Raw genomic sequence first — 26054 nt, 5'->3', positions numbered from 1 at the left:
TGGGGCAGCACTGTAAGACCATGAAGCATACAGAATTTTATTGAGTCTCTCCTGGTTCAGTAACTTAAAATGTGAATTAAAGTAGGCATTTGTTTTATCTGTGTACTTAAAAAATTACTTTTCCATTCTAAATATATTTTCCAGTGATTGTTATATATATGTATTGATCAAGGGTTCCCAAATTGGTTAGAGATATTGGATACTTAAATTTTTGGCCGAGAAAATCAGGTGCTATTAAAAGAATGCCTAAACTTGGGCACTGAAGAATCAAGGTACCCCAAATTAGCAGTTTGTATGTACAAATTGTGGTCAGTTTTGGCTAATCTGAACCATTTCCAGCATATTTGTTTTTCTTTTATGAAAGATTTATGATAAAAAATAAACTTCTGTTTTTACCCAAACAACTAATATTCAGGTCAATATTACCATGAATAATAATTTACAGGACTGGCTCTTGAGTCTGCATTACATACTACCATTAGTTTAGAGTCACAAACTACAGGAATATAGCTTTATGAGTATAAATATCTCTCTTCAAGTGTGATAATTTTTCTCATGCTGATTTATTTTATTTTCTTTTATCCTCTGTAAGTTCACATAGTTACATAGCGACAGCCCTCTGTTCACAAATGCATCAATAAAAATACAGTCAGAAGAATTTAAAACATTGTTTACAGTATCATTAAATATATCGCAAATAGCGGTAAGCTGTGTCTGCCAATTACACCATAAAAAACAGCTTGCATAGTACTAGATTTTCCGCTAAAAGTACGACATAGCTCAGGATTTGTGTTAAGTACTAAAATAACCAGAATAAACAGGAGAATGTTAACTTAAAGTGAAGCAATAAAGCTAGCATCTGTAAGGGAAATGAATTGGATTTCACAATGTGTGTGTGTGTCATAGTGTTYGTAGGAACAGTATCAGATAAAGATTTCTTTTTTTTAAATACTGTATTTGCTGCTCTTGAAGTGGAATAACAGCCTTCTTCCAAAAGACTTAAAAAAAATTCRGTGTAAAAGGTTTAAGCAGTATTTTCTTTTACCTTACATATTTCTCTTTTACAGACTTTGGATGGCTTTGTTTTTGTGGTAGCATCAGATGGCAAAATAATGTACATCTCAGAAACAGCATCTGTACATCTTGGCTTATCGCAGGTATGAGTGATATATTTTGTCCATCTGTTAAATATTGATAGTAGATTTGGAAGTTGTGCGAGTGTCTTGCTGGATATACAAACTCATTGGCTTTTAGGGATATTTGAAGCTTTGACTTTGTTCTCTGATAAATGGCCTTACTTAAATACTCAAGTTTCTTTTACTTCAGCCAGTTCATGACCATCTTTACATCTTTCCTTGTTCATTGTATCTTACTCCCCATTACCTTTAAGAAGGGTAATAAATAATACGATATTGCAAATTTCAGATATATTCTGAGCTTGAAACCCAAACCCGTTGCCTGTGTGGTAATGCTATACATCTGAAATAAAGTTTAGAATTCAAGTCTATATGTTTTAGATGGTGTAAGATACTGAGACTTGCTATGAAATAGAGAGGAAATCTGATGTGGAACATGAGTTTTATGGTAAATGTGTTTTTGAAAAAAAAGAAAAGGGGGCAGATTTATGAGTGTTCACATGGAATTCAGGGTAATTTTTCCTGAGTTTTTCCAGCTCAGTGGTCTTTTCAGTAAAGCATTTTATATGGTTGTGATAGAACTCATAAAACTCAGTTTACTACTGTTCTGCACAAGAAGTATAAGGGGGTTTTATTGTTTTTTTTCTTGGAAGGACATTTCTAATTTTTTGCCTTCTTGGGATAGGCACATGGGCAAAAAGACATGAATTTATTGCAGAGTACAAGTTTCCATACCTTTGTGTGGAAATGTATTACACAAATTCATCTGTAACACCTGACCTAAAGTTTGCTGAAGTCCAATAGAAAAACTCCTAATTAATTTCGCTGGGCCCTGGACAAGACTTGCAAGGAACAGAACTATTTCTTCAGAACCAGTTGCAGCTCAGGTACTTCTCAGAATTAAATAAAGTTAAATTAAGAATAAATAGCAGAGAGAAGAAGAATGAGAAGATGAAGGTGAGAGAGGGCAAGATGTTCTGTTTCAGGCAAGACTGAAAAAGTGTGTGGAATATGCACTGTGACTATTCCCATAAACAGAGAAGCAGCTGAGTTGTGGAGATTGTAAGTGCACTTCAGCTTAAGTAGTACCTAAATTTTTGAGTGAAAAATTGTAAAGCTTGTTGGATGTGTTTTTATAATAGTAGTGTTAGAATTAGTAGTTATAAGAAAAACAGAACTCTAAATACCTAGGAAAAAAACCTATATCATCTTATAAACACCACTTCTAAATGCAAAGGCAACTTATGTTCCCTGTTTTTTAATCCCTTTTGGAAAAAGTAATTTTGAGAATCAGTGTTCTGTGTGGATACCTTTTTTGTGCCAGCTTAAAAAAATGTGTCCAGGGAACATTCTTAGTTTAAGTAATTTCTTTAGCTGAGTCTGCTACAGTATCGTATTAGTTGTTTCATAACATTTAATGCACGTTTAAATAATTTTAAATATTACCTTGCTTCAGAATAAACTTTCCTAGACTATGGCCATGTTTTCTACTCTGAATCAACAGCCTCATTAAAAATTTTTCTTCCCCTAACTTTTTGAAAAGATCTACCATGATCATAACTGTTTAAATAGATTCATTTAAGCAGTATGATTATTCCAAAGCAGTGAGTGTTCCCACCTGTCCTTGCTGAAGTAGTTTTGCCTTTTGCACACACTGAATTCCCTGTGCATTGCTCAGGTAAATCTTTATAAGCTTTTACTGTAAGAGTTTTGCTGAGAAAAAAGAGAGGATTTGGTCATATTGTTTGTTGAAGTAAGTTTAATAAGCAAAATCATAAATAGTTCACCATAGCAAAGATTTGTAAAGGAATGGGATATTCCCTTGAACTCCCCAGAAGGCTGTAGATCAGGGAGGGCAGAGAGATGCGAAATTTAAGGGCATGTTTTAGACACTTAAAGCATTAAGTGCTTCAGCAGTTTCACAGCACACAGGTTTTTATTTATGAATACAATAAAACAGCTAAACAAGGTGGTGATTTTTCCCCCTCTTTCCTCATACTGTTTTATCATCTAATCTGCTCCTACCATTTCTTAATGCTTTATTTTTCAAGGGACAATTTTGTTTTAAATAATACTAGGATTAATACTAGGATATTCCTACATACTGGGATATTAATATTAGGATATTCCTGTAAGCTTCCTAGGGCTCTAAATGAGTTCTTTTTCCTACTTCTCTGGAAATCACTGGGAATTTTGCCACTGACATCAACAAGAATAAGACTGGTTTCTAGAAGCAAACTTTGCAAGTCTCCCTCACCAAGTCATAATCCCACACTATGTTTTCAACAAGAGCTCTTACAGAGCTCCAGCCAATACAAGCTGAGACCAGAGTGATGATGATTGTAGAAAATCTTTTAGCATGTACATAGAAAGGCCTTTTTATTAATAATTTTGACAATTAACTAGTCTACACATCAATTTCCAGTTAAAGTGCAATTTGTTTAAAAAGATATATTTAAACTAAATAAAAACTCCATTTAAAATATTTACAAGATATTCTTGGAGACCTACTACAGCAGTCTTTATCTTCTAGTTGATCTTGAATTTAACTCAGCAGAAAGACCGTAGAACTTCTGAATAACCCTTCAGTAGCCAACATGGTTAAGCTAGTTAAAAAATGTAAAAAAAAACATTAAGGATATGTTCTTAAGTCCTGTTTTTCACCACTAGTTCACTCTTTTTGACAGTGCAGGCTGAAGTATCAGAAACAGTATTTCTGAAAAGGCTACATCTTCATTTGTGGATCTGTCACTTAATGTGTGGGTTTGGATTTTGAACATCTTCTCCTCTGTACTGTATTAATAAATACTGAAGGTTAGGACCCCCTCTTCCATCTAATTTTAATCGGCCTCAGACCAACGTTGAACTGACTTGTACCAGCTCAGGTAGAGCCAATTCCTTGCCTCATTTTTCCATGGATAACAAATAGGTTCAGATTCCCCAAATATTTTTTCCGCTCAAAGTCCAGTGACAGAATGAAGAGCAAAATTCTCTTAGGAAACAATGGTGAAAGATACATATTTTTTTAATTTTGAAAGTCTGGACCTTATTCCAGCCATTTTCTGGGTCCATGAGCGAGTCAAGCTTATCTTTGACTTTTGATAAATCATGAAGTATTTAACCACAAACATCTGAACTTTTCAAGAGTTTATTTTACTTTCATCAAATAAGTATATGAAAGGCAAAATATGTAATTATTTGCTCTAGAATCCATCTACTTAGTCCTCTGTGTTTATTATGAATCATTTCTTGGCAGGAAGAAAATGTGCAGCTGAGTTACACATAAAAAAGCTCTTAGAAGGAAACAGCGATATTTGGTAGTAAGCAGGTATTTACAGATATTAAAAAGCTGCATCGAGGAAGCTGGTTTAATAAGTCTGAGGTGTGAGATTTTAGAAAGTTTATGAATTGAACCATATAGTTTATTTTTTTAAGTATTTGGTATTTCACTGTAGGCTTTAAAATAGCAAACATACACTATGCCTAGCAGGAGACTATGGTCAGTTTTGAAATTATGTACACATATTTTGGTTATTTGACTCTTACTTAGCCCCCGTCTTTTTGCAGTCAGCTTTATGTTTCCACTCACATTTTTACAATCAATTTTGGTTTCAGTGTTGTACATTCACCCCCCGCTGATTTCACTGGGGTTGCAAATGCATGCATCAGAGTAGAAAGTGTTCCTATGTATATATTGTATATTATATATTGAGAAAAAATAGTCATTAGTTTGACAAAGCACTTTAGTTTTGAGTTTTAGATATAAGCCCTGTGATGCAAATTACCTTTTGGATAAAACTGTGACCTTGAGCCCAGTCTTGTGAATCATGTGAACAAACATGTACATCTGCGAGTAGTCCTTTTGAAATAAGTAGTTACTTTTGGAAAAGCAAGAGATAGCATGAGTTACAGTTTGTTAGAGCAGATGCACCTTAATATGGTTATGATTACAAACAGTACTAGCAGACATGCAATAAGATTTTTTGGATTACTACAGTTGATATTGCAGGTCAGGCTAGTAGATGTTGGTTTTGTAAGAAAGTCTTTATATTGAAGGGAGAGATGGTTTGAACATAGCTAACCATGAATAATATTTTGTAAGCTGTATTCTTTGATGCAATTGGTTTAATTTCTGAGTCAAAACATGCTCTTCAGCAGTATGACCTTTAGCCAAAGTCAGAATAGTAAGAACAGGGACATATGCGATACTCCTTTCAATTCAAACATTGATGCCAGCTGAGTATTTCTCCAAATGACAGTTTTCTTCTTGTTCTGGTTTACTAAGCATATAGACCAGTGAAATACCTATTACCATAAGAATTAGTTTTTGAGAAAAATCATAGTTTTATGTGTCTATAGATGATCATGGTAATTACAGGGATAGCTGCGGACACTTATTTTTTTCATATAATTACAAACAAACAGAAACACTGAGAAGAAGCATGACTCACAGCGAGATTGTGTATTCTCCTCCCTCCCCCGTCACTAAAGCTTGAATATGGAGTGTTACTATAACAGGTTCCCACCTGTTATAATCCTGAAAAGGAACAGTCAGTGCTTTTTAAGGAGAACTCTTAGAGAAAATTATATAAATGAATCAACACAGTTAAATCTTTCTCTCTCTCTCTCTCTCTCTCTTTCTTTTGTTCATTTGTGTTTTCTTTTTTTTCTTTTTGTTCTTTTTCTTTCATTTTCCTTTCTCTTTCTTTCTTTCTTTCCTTCTTTCTTTTTCTTTCTTCCTTCTTTCTTTCTCTCTCTCTTTTTTCTCTCTTCCTGTCTTTCTTTTGTGAAATTTTACTTATATAAATGGGCAAATATCTGGTTAGAATATCAGGGTTTTTTKGGKTTTTTTTTGCAGGGAGGGGTTGTTGGAAAGAAGCAGTGGGAAATAGATGGCTAGAAAATGGTAGTTTGCATAGTCTTTGGAAGAGACATTCCATGAATAATGCAGAAAATGGAACTATGAGAAACATTTTTGGAAAAAGATTGCTTTGTGGGTAGACAACTTCATTTATTCCAAAGAAAAGGCAACTCACAAATCTTAGCAAATCAGTAGGATTGGTCCAGAAGAATAGGTTAAATTACTTCACCTCTCAGCTGTCTCTGATCTTGGGGGCCCAAGGCACATCAGGCCACACTGAACAATTGGGCAGCCTGACACTAATTTAAAACACAGGCTCAAAGTATTGGTTCACTCCTTAAATCAATTACTCCATCTATCTGAGACTTTTGTTGGTGAGTTTTATACAWGGCAAACAGAGTTAGCAAAAAGGACATATGATGCACTCCATTCTTTTTTTTTGCACAACAGTTATTATGGGTACAACGGTGTGAAAGGCAGAAGTATGTTCCTGTGCGAGCAAAGTTTAAGTAAGAAAAGGAAAAACATAGATATTTAAGACAGATCTTGTCTTTTTCTTTATTGTGCATGTTTACTTCAAGCAGCAATGGCTCAGTCCAGTGCCTATGAAAATATGAAATTGCACCTATCGCACCACATTTGCATGTATGTGCACATTTATGAGTGTGTGCATGTTTYGCTGTGTTCCTCACTGAGAGGGTTGGGGAGATGGCTCTATCTTTTGAATTCAGTGGCTATTGTTCTGCGCCCTACGTACTACTCTGGATTGAGTGTGGTGGATGGCCTTTGAAAAGACACAAAAGAAAATGTGTAAGTCTTAATGGTTTGGCTCAGGCAGCCCAACTGCAGGCTGAATGCAAGGTGATTGTTTTGGGGAATTTGTAAAAACATTTTTTAGGGTATCCATCTCTCCGAGAGACGTTAACACTGTTCACAGAGACTTTATGCTATTTTGTGGCAATCTAACGTTTCTACAGCTTCTCTAGTTTATCACTTAATTTGCCAGCTCTCTCTTCTAGCTCTTCTGTGTCCAGATCATCACCAGAAATTCCCACAAAAGCCCCTATGAGTTACTGCTAAAGAAGAATTAATTCAGTTTAATGGTATAATTTGGAACACAGTTTTGATACACTAAACTTTTGTTTAAAAATGGTGTGTAGTTACACGGGTGCAGTATATGCAGGTCACTGAACAACGCTTTGGGGACTGGAAAAGGAAAAGCTAGCTGCAGTGCTTCATGTGTTACATGTCTCTTCACAGGTGGAGCTTACTGGCAATAGCATTTATGAATATATACATCCTTCTGACCATGATGAGATGACGGCCGTTCTTACTGCTCACCAGCCTCTTCATCCTCACCTCTTACAAGGTACTTTTGTGATCTGTGATCAAACTACTATTGTAAACTACAAAAAGTAACAACACTAGACTGAAATGTGACAAGTTCATATTTATCTGATGTGAAGCTATGTACACAAATGGAGGAGGAGCATGAACTTGAAACTGTGACCTGGGATTTTGGCTTGTAGCAGTGAAGAAAGTAAGGTATCCTAGATTAAACAATTCTTTTCATCCCATGGAGTCCTTGCAGTTTTAAACTGTTTTTTAGATTTTACCCTGTGATCATTTCATCTCTCTTATTTTGTTGTCACAGCTGATGTGGAATGTTGAGACAGCCTAGCTGTGCACAGCTGCGGCTATGCAGTCTTAGGGAAGAAAAAAAAGGATTGCATTAGGAAATTTGGAAATAGGAGGACACTTTTAATGTTTTAAAAACATTAAATTTGGAGTTTGAACAAAAAACCAGAACCAATACCCTCCACTCTAGGAAGAGCAAAAATGGGTTTTGTAAATGACCTACATTTAGAAACTCTCTTTTAAAAGATGTTCTCTCTGGGAAAACAGTGTCCTCCTGCCTTGATACTGGCTCACTGATTCRCCACACCTCTCCACAAATCCTGTTCACGTGCTGCAGATGATTCACCCATGCATACCCCTGCAGCATGGTGCTAAGCTGGATGGAGTGTCAGGAAAGACTCTTACTGATGATGKGAACACCTGCATCAGTCTGGAGTGTTTAGTCCACTGTGGCTGTGCTTAGACACTACTCATAAGTATTGGCATAAACCTTTGTGTATTAAGTTGACACATCAGTATTTTAATTACTATACAACTAGCAATGATATGCTTCTTTACACCATCTTCAGTAGCTTTCATTTCCTAGTGGCAGTTCTTTGGACTTCAAAATATTAAAAGATTTTGGCCCCATCATGTTCAACATACTTTCACATACATTCCATAATTGCTTAATCAGTAGTATCTCACATCATGCCAGTTTATGACTGGCCTTCTTAAGACACATCTCCTAAAAGCGTGATGTGCTTTGGGTTTACATGACAGTTCTATTTAGGATTGGACTTTTTTTTTACCTTTCTGGTGCCTGGGCTGTTTCTACACTTGATCTCACCATAGTTCTGTCTACTGTGACTCCACCAGCACAGAACTATGTACCCTCTGAATGCAGGGAAGTTTAGTGTGCCTGGGAGCATATGTACTGCTGTGAGATGGTGTTAAAGAACTATCTTTGCTTTCCTCTCTCTTCCTCCTCCACAGATTCTCTTTTGTACCCCTTGGTGACCTGAAAAACAAAGCCTTCCTTTCCTTGTACTCTTCTGCTGTTAGTTGTTACTTGACTATTTCATAGTTTCTTCATTCCTCTTTCTCTCAGGGAATTTTTTTTCAGGTTTAATAATTAAAAAAAATTTCCTTTTCCTTTTTCCTACCTTACTGATAAGCAGAGGGGGTGCCTGTGGTATAAATCCATGGCTTTCCATGCAGTTCTGCTGGTATCCAGGGTTGGTGTATTCAGTGTCTTGCCAAAGGCAATAGCCTCATGTTTTTATTGTAATACATTTTTATTTTCTAACTGGAAAATTTCTATGAATTTAAAATCATGGGCAACTGACAGAAAATAATTTCTATGTCAAATGCAAATAAGCTCTCAGCTATTCCTATTGTCTATTAAATGTTAGAAGCAGTGAGATAACACACTAGTACTGCAGTTCTAGAAGTTATTTTTGTTCAGAATGAGGTATTACCTGTTTCTTGCTTACATTTGTATGTCTCTGGATGCTTATCATGCCTGTTAATATTTGTTTTCTGAAAGAATTGGGTCCCTCTCATTTTAGCTACTTGTGGTCAAATTCTTCATTTCCTTTACAAATTGTCTTCATATTCTGCATAGATACTGTTTAGCATTATTAGCGTTAAGCTGTAGTGAAAAGGTAGAGGAAAATTTACTTTCAAATGCCTGGTGATCCATTTGTATATGTTTTGTTTCATGTTAAATTTTGTGAGGTAGAGGAAATGGATAGGCTGTGTTCCCGTTTATACAGTGATTTTTTTGCAAATCTTACTTGTATGTGTCTCTTCCCAACACAAGGCATGGAACTAGAGCATTAAAATATGCAGAATCCTTACATAAATCTTTTTAAAATGAAGGATTGATCAAATACTTTTTTTATGGTATTTGCATTCCCTATGCAAGTTGTGTCCTTTTCTTCAGCAGATGCATTTAATCTTGAGGTATAACCTGAAATACTTGGCCCGGAGAAATCAAGGCAGATTTCCTAGTTGTCTTCAGTGAACCCCTGAAACTTTTTAATGAATGATACGAATGAAGCAACTTATCTCTAAATCTTAGTAGGTATTCTGAATATTTAAATAAAGCATGGAGTTCTACACATAACTTAGTACAGAGGGAAGTTGAGTGAAAGTGGATTTATATTCTAATAAAAAGAAAAACAAAGGCCTTTTTTAAGATCAATTTTTGTCATTTTAGTTTGGTTTTATTTCTTTTGATCTCTTAAAACATGTCTGACTCATCAAGTCACTGGGTCAACAAAAAACTTTCCCTTTATAACTTAATTACATTATAGACCTCTCCAGTCTGTGGTATTACCCTGAAATACCTCAGGAGTAAAATCAATATTGCACTGCAGATGCACATATTCGTAACACAAATTTACAGCTTGACTTACATAACTTTACTTGCTCAAAATGTGTTCTTCAGCTAYGTTAGATACATACATGTATTTTTAGTTCAGTTGCTATTTCAGTGGTTGTAGCTTGATAAGATCTCTTATGATAGAAGTAAAGTCATGAAGGTAAACATACATATCTATACTTTGTGGTATTCTGTTACAGGTCTTGAATAACCCAGAGTACAAGTTATTTTTGAACCTTTGCCCTCCAGTTTCACAGTCTTTGTAAATTTTGGTGCTTTCCCTTTATTTATTTATTTATTTGCTTTTATTTTTCCTCATTGTCCTCTGTTATTCTCTTCAAACCTTCCCCTCTCTCTCCAGTGGTTCATCAGTTCCTTATAAGCTTTCCTAAAAGACCAAATAGTACATGAGAAAGCTAGAAGCTTTGAAGCTGTTGAGGTTTAGTACTTTTATTTGCATGAGTTTTATTTCTCAGGGAAAACAAATTATCACTCGTTGCATAAAATCAGATATAATATGCCTTTCGTTGTATAATGCTCACTGTCTCATTATTCTCTTCAAATATCTCAGCTTCGTACTCAAAAAGTAATATATTAGTTTAAAAAGCATAAGCCTTCTTAAATTACAACTTTCTATTGAAAAAAACAAACTCATACTTTCCTAACATTTCTGGTACAACAAGGCACATCTTCAAACACGAAGGCTAGATACTTTGCTTTTTAAATGACAGTGAAGATTCTTGAATAATCACATGCTTCCAGAAGTTGCATCTTAATAGCAAGATTAAATGTAATAAAATTTGAAAAGTGGGAATTGATAAATTAGCTGTTGTGTCTTCTCTGTTCAAATAAGTCCAATATGATGCTACAGTGAGTTATGGTAAGGGAAGCTTTGGGGCCAAGAAGCTRGAAGGCAGCAACTCTGAGAAGCATTTAAAAGTCATAAAGGACAAACAGCTCAGYGTGAGTTTGTGTGGTGATGCTGTGGCAAAAAGGTGTAATGGAAAATCCTTGCGTATATAAGCAGGGGAGTAGTGAACAGGAATAGCAAGGATGAATGATTGTACTCTTTATATAGTATTAGTGCRATGGACACTGAATTATTGTATGTAATTGTGTTGTCCACTTTAAAAAAAAACCTGACAGATTGGAGAAAGTACAGAAGAGAACCACAAAAATGATTGAAGGACTGGATATGCTTATAATGAGAGATGAAAGAAGACCATCTGTTTGGTTTATCAAAAAGAAGATTGGGAGTTGACTTGATTACTGTGTATGAATACTTCTAACGGAAGAAAATACTGGAAACTAAAGAACTGTCTGTTTTAGAAGAAAAAAACAACTTATCAAGGACCAATGTCTAMAAACTGAAGCCGCAAAAGCTCAAATTAGAATAATTCATACATTTATAACTAGGAATTTGATTAACCACAGGAACAAAATACTGAGGAAAGCAGTGGTTTCTTCCTCTTTTGATGTCTTCAGATCAAGGCTGTATGCCTTTCTGGAAGATACACTTTAGGCAAACAGAAGTTACTGAGCTCAGCTCGGGAGTAACTGAGTGAAGTTTAATGATGTGCAATGTACAGGTTAGACCTATGATCTAATGTTCCTTTCTGGCCTTAAAAATCTATAAGCTATGACTCAATGAAAGCCATAAGCCCCATGATCTGTGGAGGCTTTGGAGAATTTCAGCTTTAAATTACAAAGTCTTTAAGCTGCCTTTTTCCTTGCATGACCAGCACTGAAAAAGTAAAGCAATATGTACTGATCCCTTGCTATGAAGGAAGCCAACAGCTGGACTTTCTTTCTGATGGTGACTGGATTGGGGAAAAATAAAGTTCTCTCTTACATACACGCATTAAATATAGGGTATGCCTCAGTGAATCAACTCACATGAGTCATTAGGCCAACTTTGCACCCAGGGACGCATTTGTAATGGAATAAATCCATTATATTCAAGTAGAATGGGTTAGTAACAAAAATAAAGAATAATTTGATGTCTTTTCCAAATAATGTGTACTGTCTGTACCTCAAGAGTTTTGTGCTCCTTATACCATCTGCATCTGTTGCAAAGCCTGATATCAAGATTCCTGGGCCTCTGTCCCAAGATCTGCAATACTTCAACAGGAACCATTCTGGGAATTGGTTCRTGGTGTAGTGCTAAGGAACTGGTCTCTTCAATGCAGAGAAGTGGTTTTGGTGTGTGCCATCTTTTCTTGAGCAGTTACAGTTCTGAAAGTGTCTCTTTTCTGTTTGTTCTAGTAGGGGAACTAACAAACTGGGTGCACTGTATGAGAGTCTTCTGCTGTGGCAGAAGGTATTCCTGCAACGGTGGGGGGGAGCATGGGCTCCAAGRTGTTGGATGATGTGGTAACAGTAGTTTCTGAATCTTGGAAGGCTGTGAGGTTACATTTATGGCCAACTGGAGGGACTCAGTGCATGCTGCTTATCTCTCCTCCTCAGTACAGGAGACCTAATAGGTTGTGGTTGTGGTGCCATGCAAAATTTTGCCTGGCCAGCAATACCTCCAGAAACTCGCGGAGGCATGTGAGGAGCTTACCCCTTTACTTACATCTAGCGTAGAACTAAACACCTGTCAGACCGGTAAGTCTCCTCTGCTGCAGCTCAAAAGCCAATTTTGGTACAGCATAGCGGTGGTAGCGGCAGGGGAAGGGAGCAGGGGTGGGGAGGGGTAAATGCTGACAGAAGTTTGTGGAGGAGCTTTTACAGGTGCTTTGTACAGAGGTGATAAGCATTGTGAATGTGTCTGAAATAGTGGCTGGCTTTTAGGGACTTGATATTGAGGGTTGCACCATTAGCTACCACACTGTTAACTACACCAGCTCCTCTTAGCATACTAATTAGAGGAAGCAACATAGTGATGTGGTCTGGGATGCATGTACTGAGATTAGTGAGGACCTTATTCTCTTCAAACAATTTTGCTATCAAAAGCGTGTCTGTACAAGGCATTTTTGCAGAAGACTCTTTAACAGTTACAAAACCATAGACTAGCAGGCTTGCAGCAAGATAGTATGACACACAAAACCATTTGGAGGTTGTTGGGAACTGCTGTAGTTCTGCATTATATCCACAAGAATAAGGAAGGACATTTTTGTATGAAGTTTCAAGGCAGTGCAAGTTGGGTATCAGTACTCAATCTATCTGTCGTCACTCCAGCTGAGTACAAGCAAGCAAGAGAAATAAGAGATATTTGCACTTCAGGTTGACTGAGACAAGCAGTTAGGCAATGCTGAGAGGGATCCTGTATTGTGTGTCGCTATTCCATGTGTGTGTTTATTTGGAGTTGGCTGATTTGACATTGTATATCTTGTATTGGTTTCATATGCTTTTTCTGAGACTTCAACCCTTTAAAAYTTCTACAGCTTCCCAACTTTTTCATTGACTTGCACACCAAGGCATACTGTACTAAAAGCAGTTTATTAAGAAAACTCAGAGTARACAAAAGTGGAATACTACTGCTATTGTAGACATACCTGTTTTCTGCTAAAAACTGGATAATTCTTACATGATTAGATGGATATAAGTCTAATGTAAGTAATACAAGGAATGTGGAATACATTGTATCAGACTTTCTGAAAACTTTGATGATTTAAGGACACCGTTTCCGTCCAGCTAAGATGCAAATGCCAGCACATACTTTTCCTCTTGAGGAGGAACATCTTTCCTACACACATTTTGCTTGATATCAAAGGAAGGGAGTAGAAATTTGTACATCTGGAAATATTTTTGTTACACTAGATTTTTAAGAATTTTTTCTACTAGTACATATGCAAAAAAGAGAAATGTTGTTAGGAATTTTTATTCTAATTCATTTCAAAATATTTAATGGGAAAACTGTTATTGAAGAGTAATGGTTTAACATGATGATCCTGTTACCACTGTTACAGTTATTTTAGACCTGGGAAACCTAGAAAACATTACTATTTTAGATGTCTGAAAGTGGAAAAGAAGGCAGACTGCTGGCATCCCACTAAAAAAATCTTTTTTCCATTGGTAATTAGCAGTGAAGTATATCAAAGAGAGTAGGGTGTCTCAGAGTGCAACATCTAGACTTTTTATTTCTGCCTGGTGCCTTTGTGAGTTTCTTCACTAATAAAAGTTGGGAAGTGTCACTTGCAGGAGCAAAAGAGAGTTTGGGCCAATGCTAGCAAACTGCTGAATCTGGATAAAAGGAATAATAACAGRGACAATTTACCTTCGGCAGCACTGACAGGATTCTGGATAGAATCAGAACACAGAACAAACTGTCCAAATGGGGAGGAAATTTGGGCAGGTCTTGCAAGCTTGGAATTTGAAGATGGGCTGGCTAACAACAGAGCTGTTGCTTTCCTACCACAGCAAGAGCATTGCAAGAGCAAATAAAATGAGCCCAGAAACTTCAGCTTTCAACTTAGTATGTGCACAGGAACTTACTGTCTATATCTACCCATAACTTTGCCACCTATGGCATTTATTGTTCAACTGGTGTCACTCAGTTACCAAAAAGAAGAAGGAGTATTCTCAAAGGTATGTATTTAAGCCTGCAATCTGCATGTGTATCTAGAGATGCTACAGCCATAATAGGGAGAAGGGAAAATATGTCTAACTATGTTTTATTTCTTCTCCCTTACTTAGAATCCAGTTTTGACCTCACATACCAAGGAAGGACAGGGAAGTGTTGTCATTTCCATTCATCCATTTGCATGCAGTATTTCACTTCACAGAATAGTTCCATGAATGAAACCACAAACCACCATCATCATTACTACCTCACTTTTGCACTGTTCCTTCTGGCACAGCAGAAATGAAGATGGTGGTCGATACGCAGCAGACTTGCAGGTCTGATTCCTGTTTTTGCACTAGCCCATCTCCAGGCCTACTCCTAAACTTGTCCTGAGGAGAGTCCACCAAAGGCATTTGCAAACCCTTTCTCACCATCAAGTTGGTCAGTTCTGGATTCTCAGCTTCAAGGTCTTCCTTAAAACTCTGCATGCTATTGCACCAGCCTGTCCTTTGGTACTTTTACCTTTTTTTGTTCTAGAAGTTGAAGTCACCCACACTCTGAATACAGGGATGGAAGGTGGTGGGCTCTGTGACATTTGTCTCTCTTGCTTCTCCAAAAAGCTGTAGCCTTGTTACACTCTCAAAAGAGTCTAGCCAAGATGCTTGCATGCTCTTCTAGTCAGCAGTATGCTGTGTGGGACCCAGATGCTTTGCAGATTACACAAGAATAGGAACTGAACATGTGCAACTTTATAGTACAGAGGAGGTAAGATGAAAATAACCAACTGAAAGGGAAAAAATGTGCAGGGTGTTTGGGGGATGGGCAGTAAAGTGTTATGCAGACATGAACTCATGATGTCTTGTGTTTCCACCCTGTAAAACAGTCCAGCAGGGACATGGAACACAGCTTATCACACATTCATGCTTTGTCTCCAGAGGAATGCATTAGCTTGAAGTAGGTGTGTGCCTCCATACAAGTTGGACTTGAAGGAGGGTAGAAGCAGGTGACAGTATGCACAATGCTTCAGTCTAAGTGCGCTTTGAGAAAGATTTTCATTTGCCACACTACAGTGAAGCTTTGACATTGTGCCCAAGCTGCCCTGTAGAATGAACAGGAATCAAGCTTTGAATTGATGTGGCACATCATCAGCGGGTAAAGACCTCTCAGTTTTAATGCTGCTTCATAATCTCTCATAGTGACAGATGAGGCATACATTTTTAAAAGAGTGCATGTTGTAGCACTGCAGTTTGCAGGCTTGTACATATCAATTTACAAAGTGGTTCTGCAACAAAATGATGCAATTATTTTGCTAATTTCAAAACTTGTGAACTTTCAGAAAGAGATATGAAATAGTAGCTTTTACCTTACAGAAAATAAAGGCCTAAGAGGTGAAGCTGTGAAAAAGCTACGATGATCTTTGCTCAGTTCACAGTACAAGCAGCAGGCAAACCACAGAATTTTATGACTGCTTTCTTTCAAAAGAGATGAAAGATGGAGTAGAGAGCAAAGATGGATTTCATAGTTGCACCCCCAGGGATGGACAATTCTGGCTTCCATAAAGCTAACCATAATTTCACAGAAATGCTTGGAGAATCCTGTTTGGCAGTCATGTGCAGTATGAGTGAACAAACGCTCAAATTCTTTATCCAAAATAGCAAGACTCGTTTTTTGTACCATGACATTTCTCCTGTTTACAAGAGTAAAAAAGAAAAAATCTCTAAAATATAAACAGGCTATTTTGTTCTTAAGGAGTGCTTGCAGTTCAAATGTATTGCAGGGGGATAACTGAAATGGCATACTTCTACAAATGATATTCACGTTGCGAGAAAGAAATACATCTTTTGTATGTCCAGAGACAACAACGCTTCTCTGTGTTCTCAGTCACAGGTTGCTGTGTTTCAGCTCTGTGAGGATGTTAACATACAGATAAGACTATGTGGTGGGATTTGAATTAGGCCATTTGCTGTCTGCCTAATTTATAGGTCTTACTGAATCTAATGGAGCAGTTCTTCACAGAAGGAGCCTCTGTAAGATGACCAGGCAGTATAGTTATATATTAGTGGAATAGAAAAAGTTCTTTGAATCTGAGAAGGAAAACATGCTATTTGATAATGTTCTGGCTGAAAAATAAATTATGATACATTTGAAAGTGCTATCTTGGACATGGATATAAACTCTGACTTGCAGCACCTCACCCCTGTAAAACTCAATATAAATGACACCTCATTTTCTAATGCCCCCTTAAAAATCTAATAGTAGACGTATTGAAAAAATCAGAATCTCAGTAACCTCAATTTCACCCTTCCAAACAATAAAAGCAGAAAAGTTGCAGAAATCTGCTGAAAGTATGTAATCACTTTGATCAAAATTAATATTATCCTTGTATCGGTTTTCATTTCCAAATATTACCAATCATCACTTGGGGAAAATGGTGGAAATTGGAATTCCAGGATAAAAACCAAGAGTTTCACAGGTCATTCTTAAAAAGATTTCAGTAAAAGTTTGTGGAGCAATTTGAAATGTTAAACATTGATACGGGGCAAACAAAATCAGAAATATGTTATAAGTAAATCCAAGCTATAACAAATATTGGAAGTGTCTGGAATAGAAAAATAGAACTGAAGTCACATTCCACATAACAGGAAAAAGAAAAGCACTATGCCAAAAATGGGAGGGTAAGYCCTCAGAAAGAACCCTAAAGCTCTGCTTTTCATCTCTAATTCCTATATGCAATGTCAATCAGTAAAGTCCTGGGAAGTGTTAAAAGCTGTATTAAGATGGTTGGTCTGCTTCTCAGGAAGCTATCATCAGAGCGTTTCAAGAGACTTAGCAATTCAGAAGTAGGGGCAGAGCTTCCTTTTCAGCTATATCAGCCATTGAGACATTTTCTTGACTCACCTTCTGAAAAAATCTTAGAAGAATGTACAAACTTTTAAAAATCATTCAAGTCAATTATGAAAGAAGGAGCAATTGCCCAATTATTTTAAAAGTGCTTGGGAGAAGGAAGCAAACTGCATTCATGTAAACGGGGAAAAGTAGATGTTGACATGGAAAGTAAAGATGAAAATGGGAAAAGCAGGCCCATATTGCAATACCTTTGCCAATAAAGGAAGGCTGCATTAAAACCTTTAGTAGTGATATGCAGATATTTGTCGAAGTTGCAGACAGCTAGGGCAAATGCTACAGAAGTTGCAATTAAACAGATATATTTCATGGTATGTGGTGGACTTAGTGGAATGATAGGTATTTGAAAAGAACAGTGCTGAGTAAGAGATCTAACAGCAGTGACATTTATCATGAACTGCAGTAAAATTTACACTCTCCGTGTTTTAGAACAGAGGTGCCTGCTCAATTAATTGGAACCTGAACTGACTGACTCCAAAATATACAGAGAAACTACTTGGCTATGGAAAAGCAGGACTCTGTGTAGTATTCTGGAAAAAAAAAAAAAAAAAAAAACCCACTCCCATTCTCTCACATACTCACAGAGGCACACAAACACTCATTCACAGTCTTTACCTTGAAACCTTGCAGACTTCTCAGAAATTTGCTGTGTAAGAATCATCTACTGTTCATCACAGCCTTTGGGATACCAAAGTACATAACATTTTCATTTGGGCATGCAAGTGTATTCCTTTTCTCCATATCAGACAAAGCATATGTAAAAGAGTAAAGAATAACACCGTCTGTAGCATTACTAACACAACTATAGTATGCCTTGCTAAAAGTAGCACAGCAGTAGGCTTTGGGGACTATTCCATGAATGTCATACCAGTGATGTGTAGTGAATAGTTCACTGTCAGTCCACAGTTTTAAAAGGTTCTTGTACTTCAAGTTGATGATTAGGCTTGCAGCTTGTTGTCAGCTTTCCAGTTTCTCACCTCCTTCTGGAAGTTGTAGTCAATGGGATGATATAATATACAATACCTCCTGCAATGACAAATGTGAATTTACACATAAGGCTATACTCTGGTCTAAAATATCCCCAGTTACCACACTCTGTGAAGGYACAGTCCTCTCAGTTCCAGGTGTTGTAAAGGTGCACAATCTGTTACAGTACAGTTTAGCATGGCAAACRTTTCTGTGCTTAATTAAGTCACCTTTGTTTTTTGCAGCTCTCAAAATACTATCTTTTGTAAATACACCAAGTTACATCCATTCAAACACACACAGACATTACAGTCAGGTGTTAGTGACCTATTAATCATTATCACTAATAATAATATGAGGTACATCCATCTTCACCCAGAGAAACGGGGTTTATTTGTTTGGAGATGGAGAAACCTTCAATTTAGATCCATTTTTATTTCTTAGTCTCCCTTCTAGTAAAACAGAAACAAAAAAGCAGAAACAAAGCTTGGCAACATATAGTTACCAATATAATAGATGTGGAAAAGATTCTTTTGTGCTATGTATGGAAGACAAAAATAACAAAAGATTGTTAATAATAGTTTTCTTTGTTATCTTATCTGGAACTTCTTCCATGACTGTTTCTGGTCTACTCAGTAGCATTTTGTTTCCCATCCTCTATTAGTTCATGTCTGCAACCTGTTGGTTTCATCTTTTCTCTATAACAAACAGGCAAACTTTATATTTTAGTTTAAATTAGCAGTTGATGCATTTATGCATAGATTTTTACCATCTTCTTTGCTTCTTCCTTTTCCTTTAAAGGAAAGATGTTAACACATCACTTACAATGATGCATTTATAGGTTTAACTTTTCAGAAAAATTAAATACAGTGATTAAGCTTTGGTTATTAGACAGATATGAGTATTCTCTAATACTTCACAATGATTCCTTCAATGGTACTCCTATTCTGATTCAATCATAATATTTTTCTATTCATTATCCTCTCTCAAAGTTTCATACACACATGCTTAACCTGCAATTCTCTCAACCTTTAACTACTTAAGAACTGACACCACTTCATTGTTTTTCTCTCTGTTTCAAACCTCTTGTATCTTCTCAATAACTTAGAAGTTTTCTTATCTAAGATTCTTTGTTATTTACCAAGTTAGCCTTAACTTGCTGGTGTTAGCTTTAACCAGTTGAATCACGATCCTGTGGCTGGTTACAAATGCTACAGCACTCTGTATCCAACTACACTATGGGGGCATGCTGCATTACTAACAACTGTGTTACAGCCTCCCACAGCCCAGAACATCCAGGAGCAGTCAGGCTCTCCTTTTCCTCTTCAGACACATTCAGCTTTTTCCAAAACAATGGCATCTCTCACAGAGACACTGGGCGCCCACACAAACATGAGCAATCATGCCTAATACCTCAGGAGGATCATTTATCATCACGTATACACCCGTTTAGCCTCTTCTGGTAAAAAGGGAGTATGTTGATCCAGACTCCAGATTCTTTTCGGCCACATGGGTCATCCCTTCTTTTGCTTAACCAAGACATCCTAACATCAACTAGCTCAAGCCTCCATACTGGGAGCTCCCTGATGAGTCAGTCCCTAGTTACCTCATGGGTAACTCTCCTTTAGATTGGTGGTGTGAGATATGAGTGATTCAAGAGACTACCGTGTTTGTTGATTAAGCAACAAACTACTAAAAAACTAATAATTCAGTGATCAATAATTAATAAACACATCATTATCATTATGTTACAATTATATTATTTTGTACTCTATTACACACAACTGTAAAGCTACTAATTATGACTCTTCAATCTTATGAATCACATACAACTACTATTAAATTACAGTTCTGTCACCCTTCCCTCCCCAAACCACTTATTACTAGGGTGCAGGTCTACCCCTCTTTGCTCTCCCATACCACACAGCATCTTTGCCCTTGAATTGTTTTAATAAATCTCCTGGTTTCCTAAAGAACCCTTAGTTGGTTCTGAGGACTGGTGTTCCAGCGGGACCTCTTGCTTACAATCTGAAATCACGAAGACGAGACCTCTTCTTAAATAATTAAGGAATTACTAATTTTAAATAAAGAAGGGAAAATGTTAGCTTAAAGCCTGGTTACTGCTCTAGTTTTACGGACATCTGAAGACCACGCTGTACATCATAACCTRTTCCTGATGGAATAGTAAAGTTAGAGCTACCTAAATGTTTCTGTAGCAGTGTACTAGCCTGCATTAACATTTAAAAAGGAAAGAAGTAGCAAATAGGCTAAAGAAAAAGGTGMCTTGAAGGAGCTTGTTACTGAAGGGACTATTTCAGGTCTTGTGGCAGAACATTTGAGAAGTTTAAGATACTGCTTCTAGTTTCACTAATCATCTCTTTTTATAGAAGAATATTAGCCATTAAAATTGCTAACAACTCTGTCCGTGTCCTAAGATGGTCTCTGTATCCTCATTAATGCGCATTAATTATTTTTCTCCCTTGGCACCCTTGAAGGGAAAAAAATTATCCTTAGTTTGCATGCAGGGGACTGCAGCAGCAAGAGAGTAAGCACTAGTGCTAGGTCACACAGAAAATCTGTGTCACAGCTATGAATTGCACTAATGTTCCCAACTCCCAGACCCATTCTTTAATCATGAGATCATGCTTCAGCAATAGCAATCTGTACTGTATGGCTTCCTCCCACCAAATTGTACACATTTGTGTTTAAAACTCTATAGTAGATGCGCCAGTTCATTTAAGTGCCTTTTTTTCCCCATAAGGATCTAATTTGTATTAGCAAGATAAATGGAAAATTCCAATACTCAGGAAGGCTGATACTAACTGAGATGCACTGTATGTTGCATTTATTTTCCTTCCACAGCTCTCTAAGTCCCTTTTCTGTGGCTGTATCTTAAGACGTCTAAACTCAAAACTTAATGTAGAGAGTTTATTGGTTTCCAGGTAGTGGTCTGAGGCTCAAACCACTGCAGGTGTGTGGCTAAAAGGTGTTAATTGGGTGATGGATGCACAAAAATCAGGAACACAGCTCAGCAGTAAAATCAAATTAAAGCAAGACTCCAGCTGACTACAGTGGACTTTGGATCAAACCATACAGGGAGTTAGAAGGTAATAGACACTGAAACAAATTTGAAAATCCCTCTGGGTCCTTGATTTCCCCATTCATAGAAGTACCAAATGAGTTTTCGTTTCCTAATATAGTTGTGTACTGCCAAACCGCAGTTTTTCTTTAAAAAAATAGTCAGAACTATCAACATTAAAGATATCTAAACTATTATTTCTTTAAAAGGGAATAATAACTTCTTTTTAGGAGAAAATACTGATTTACCAGAGCAACATTTAATTTTCAAACAAATTCCCTGAGGTTATCCTTGAAGATATTTGCTTAAAAAAAACCCTACCAAGAAGAGTTTGCAAGTCWGTGAAACAGATAGTAATACTGTATATGAAGGCCAGAAGTTCACCAACCTGGACATGACTAGCTACATACACCCAAATTATTACAAAAACAATGAATTTTCTTGCTTGTTTCTGTTGTTACTTTTGGGTTTGTACATTGGTTTACTTACCCTCCAAAGGAAGCCTTTCCTTCCCTTTACCCATATGGGCTGGTTCCTGGCTGTTCAGGATCAAGGTGATTTACTAGTGAAGGGTGACAAAACCAGAAAGTTGGAGGCCTAGTGCTGCTGACTTGCCTAATTTTCACAGAGAATCCTCATGTGAAAGTGAAATAAATTCTATGGGCAGAAATCGAGTGGGAAGGTGGAATGGCTGATTTCTATTGCTGCCTAAGGCTGAGACATAAATACATCTGTTAAATCATCAAAGGCAATGTAATGGACAGTCTTTGAAATTTTTAGTAATAAATAATCTGTATGGTTTATGCTTTCAGAATATGAAATTGAGAGATCATTTTTCCTGAGAATGAAGTGTGTTCTAGCCAAGAGGAATGCAGGATTGACGTGCAGTGGCTACAAGGTAATGTACATAACTTTTTTTTTTCCATATTCAACAAGTAATACGGTTATTTATTTACTTTTTTACATAAGTGTAGCTGGAAGCAAAGTCTGTAACAGAAAGAATCAGCACAGATGCAAAAATGCCGCTGCTGGTTGGACATTCCCTCAGTAATGCAGCTGTCTTGCACAGTGGTTTGGAGTCCAGCAGCAGATTCGAGTGTGCTTTGTAGCACATTCTCACATCCTGATTCCCTGATCTTCCAGACTGGGGAATTGGCTGAAGCACACCCCCAAAACAATAGTGGAAGGAGTGTGCGTAGCCAGCTCTCATTCTAATAGGGAACTGGAGGCAGGTGGGGCAGGAATCCAGGTGCAGGAACTTGGAAGTCTTCCCACACGTGATGATGGCCTTGGTGTGTCCATGCTCCGGCTCGGCAGCACTCAGTTGCACAAGTCACCTTATTGGCCTGAACAGAATTACCTCAACATGAATGAGACCATAATGTTGCTCAGAATAACCACTGATATCAACTCAGGTTTGAACCCTACTAAACTATGAAGTTTATTTATAAATCTCATTGCTTCTATTAATTTTTTATTTATTACACGAGAACAGAAACCACAGCAAATGCTGAAATTCTACAGTAACACCATTCAGACAGTTCTTATTTTCAGCTTTATAGTGTGCATTTGCTGTTCTTTGAGCCACACAGTGCAGTTCTATCACTTATGCATCAGGAGAGAAGGGTATTTCACATACAATCTCGTGAGGATTCATTTTGAGTCACTCAAAAACAAAAGGAAAAGTTTGTAAGAGAAGCAGAGCTCTCTTATGGGATGTGTTCAAGGTCCAGGTATATATCCACCTATTTATACTGGAATGATTATTCTTCATTGCACGGAGCCCAGGTTGCTTGGCTGTCTCCCAGCAAAAATGGTTCTGTCCCAAAGCTGAATTTGAAAGCAGTTAAGAAAGTAGAGCTTGTAGTGATGTTTTTTCTGTATGTTTCTTTTTTGTTTATGTCTGCTAATCAGTGGAATCACATTCTTTCTTCTTTTGTTCACTGCTGCAAGTTTACACATTTTACATAGTAAATCACTTCAAGGAGGTATTCATTTAGAGAGACATTGGCTTAAATTTCTTCTTTTTGACTGTGCTTAGAGCCAGCACTTAACACTTCTGAAAATATCACCCAAATAGTTGAAGTGTAGGGAAAAAACACATGAATCAAATAGTATGGGAATTAATAGGATCTTCTGTGAGATCTTAAATATATTTTGATTGTTAGTTTGCTGTTGCTGAATGTATTAATCACTTGCTGATTGGAAAGGAGGGAAGAAGGTTGCACAGGAGGAGCCTGTTTCTAAGTGACTGTTTAGTAGACTGCTCAGGAGTACCAAATACAATGGAAATCAATTCCTTTTCACTGGACACAGATAAAAGTCAAAATAAACAAATATAGATATTAAGTTGAAGAATGTGTAGTATGTATTTCTGGTTCTCCACAAAGCCAAGTGTCCTGCCTACTATTTGGAACAGAACATTGGTGGGAGCACAAATGATTTCTAAACACCAGCACTACAGCTAATAAATCTTATGTTCCTGAAGATCCCTCAAATTACAGTTTTACCCCCTCCTTAGCTGACATTGTGAATTTTTATAGGCTAAACTGTAACATCGAAGTCATCACTCCTGTCACTAGGAATTGTATATGGGGATTCAAGAATCTGGTCTCAAGATACTGGCCTTGTTAATATACCAGTAGAATGTCATCTGAACTTGACTGAAGAATTTAAAACTCATTTCCAGTGTGTTTAAATATACTGCATTTAAGCTTTATAAATAGGTTACCTTCATAACCACTGGGTTTGTAGTGTCTGTTTGTCATCAGAAGAATCAGTCATTTAAAAAATAGATGCTTAGGTATACCTATATGTGTCTGTGTGCATGCGTGAGACTGAGTCACTTTTAAAAGCAATTTCTAGATTTTTTTGGTTAATGAACAGGAATTCTGACTGTATCTACAAAAAATCTATACCAAAGAAAGTTTACATTATTAACTAGGATGCAATCTATGTAGTGCCAAAGATCCAGTGTTTCAATACTGGATTAATCATATACTGTTAGCAGTAAACACAAAAACTGCATTTACTGTGTTTTTCATGACCATTTAGAAATTAACCAAACTTCTGAAGCCTTAACAGACTATGCAGTAGTTAAAAATGTTAGAAGGGTTTATTGGCTTATAACCTCATTAAAACTGGGGTGGGGGTGTCAGCTGACTTGTAGCCTATCAGATATTGAATGTATTTTCTTCTCATGCCAGGTGATCCACTGCAGTGGCTATTTGAAGATACGRCAATATATGCTAGATATGTCCTTGTATGACTCCTGTTATCAAATCGTTGGACTGGTGGCTGTAGGTCAATCTCTACCTCCCAGTGCAATCACTGAGATCAAACTTCACAGTAACATGTTTATGTTCAGAGCAAGTTTGGACTTAAAGTTAATATTCCTAGATTCCAGGTAAGCAGCTACTTCATTTCTAGCATAAAATGTTTGAGAAGCAATTACACTGGTTTCCAAACAAATCAAAATAGCCACGAAAAGATGAAGCAATACAAAATTCACCTGGAACACAAAGACCATGTGGGCCTTTGAAGCCCTTCTGGAAGCTGGATAGGCTGTACTTTGTCTTGAACACCAACATATAAGAATCGATAGTAATCAACAGTTTCAGAGTCAGCTGAAGTCTCCTTGCTGTGGGCAGTATACAGACAAACAGTAATATGTTTTTGCCTTAAAGGACATACAATCTTAACAGGCAAAACTAGTGAAAAGGGATAAGGACACATCCTCATCCATAATTTATAAAGGGTAAACTGAGACATTGAGATCAAATGACTTGCCAGGGTCATCCAGGAAGCTTTTGACAGACAGAGTAGTAAGAAAACTTAGTCTCCGGCACTGTAGTGTAATGCCTTAACAATGAAACCAACCTACTAATGAGGTTGCTGGAATGAAAACTAGTTCAGCTGGCCACTAGATGAAAACACAGTGAACCTTCATTATTAAAAAAAAAAAAAAAGAGCTTGGAAAAATGGCTAGTGCTTATGAAAGAAAACCTCATCTCCATTCTCAGACAACATAGCTTGCGTATCAGCTAAGAAGACAAGCGCACAAAACCAGAGCGCAAGGAGATGTGAAATGACTCATTCATCCCTTTCTGAACCCTTGTATCTTTTGCTATACAGTGATTCCTTGTACAGTGCAGTTTAAGATACCTTGAGGGGAAAAGCCCAATTCCCAGACAATATAATGGATTTGACTACTGACAAGATGATCATTCTTTAAAAATCCCTGCATATGAAGCATTATGTGACATACTTTCTCATTTCCTTGACATGCTGGATTTGCAAGAAGCAGAAATGATATTTGTGTATAATAGTGAAAAAGAATCTGTATCCACGACAGTGGGGAAGTTTTGCATGGTAGGTCAACCATGCAAGAACATTCTCTTTCTCCATGCTAAGGCCAATGAGATAGCAGGCCATCAGCTGCTAGAATACAAAGAGCTAGTTGTTTCTGGAAATCTTTTTTTTTTGCATGCTTTACTTAATGTAACAGCTACAAAGAAGCACAAGGGTTTCAGCAACATGTCTTTGCATGTGGAAAAAAGGAAATGATGTGCCTAAGAGGAACTGCCTGGAGACTG

The 26054-nt window shown here is 37.0% G+C and overlaps 1 protein-coding gene across 2 annotated transcripts in view; it reads left to right on the top strand.

The window, feature by feature from the left end:
- Positions 1-26054, top strand: part of SIM2 (SIM bHLH transcription factor 2) — a 55024-nt gene that overhangs the window by 9761 nt on the left and 19209 nt on the right. For both annotated transcript variants that reach the window (XM_026077682.1, XM_026077683.1), the window contains exons 3-6: positions 1068-1157; positions 7258-7366; positions 22272-22357; positions 24666-24865. In XM_026077682.1, coding sequence (XP_025933467.1) covers positions 1068-1157; positions 7258-7366; positions 22272-22357; positions 24666-24865 — 485 coding nt within the window. The remainder of the gene's footprint in view (positions 1-1067; positions 1158-7257; positions 7367-22271; positions 22358-24665; positions 24866-26054) is intronic.

The sequence above is a fragment of the Apteryx rowi genome, unplaced genomic scaffold (assembly GCF_003343035.1).
Source record: "Apteryx rowi isolate R43461 unplaced genomic scaffold, aptRow1 scaffold_46, whole genome shotgun sequence".
NCBI lineage: Eukaryota > Metazoa > Chordata > Aves > Apterygiformes > Apterygidae > Apteryx > Apteryx rowi.
The sequence above is the reverse complement of the archived record's forward strand: the minus strand, read 5'-3'. Positions and strand labels throughout refer to the sequence as shown.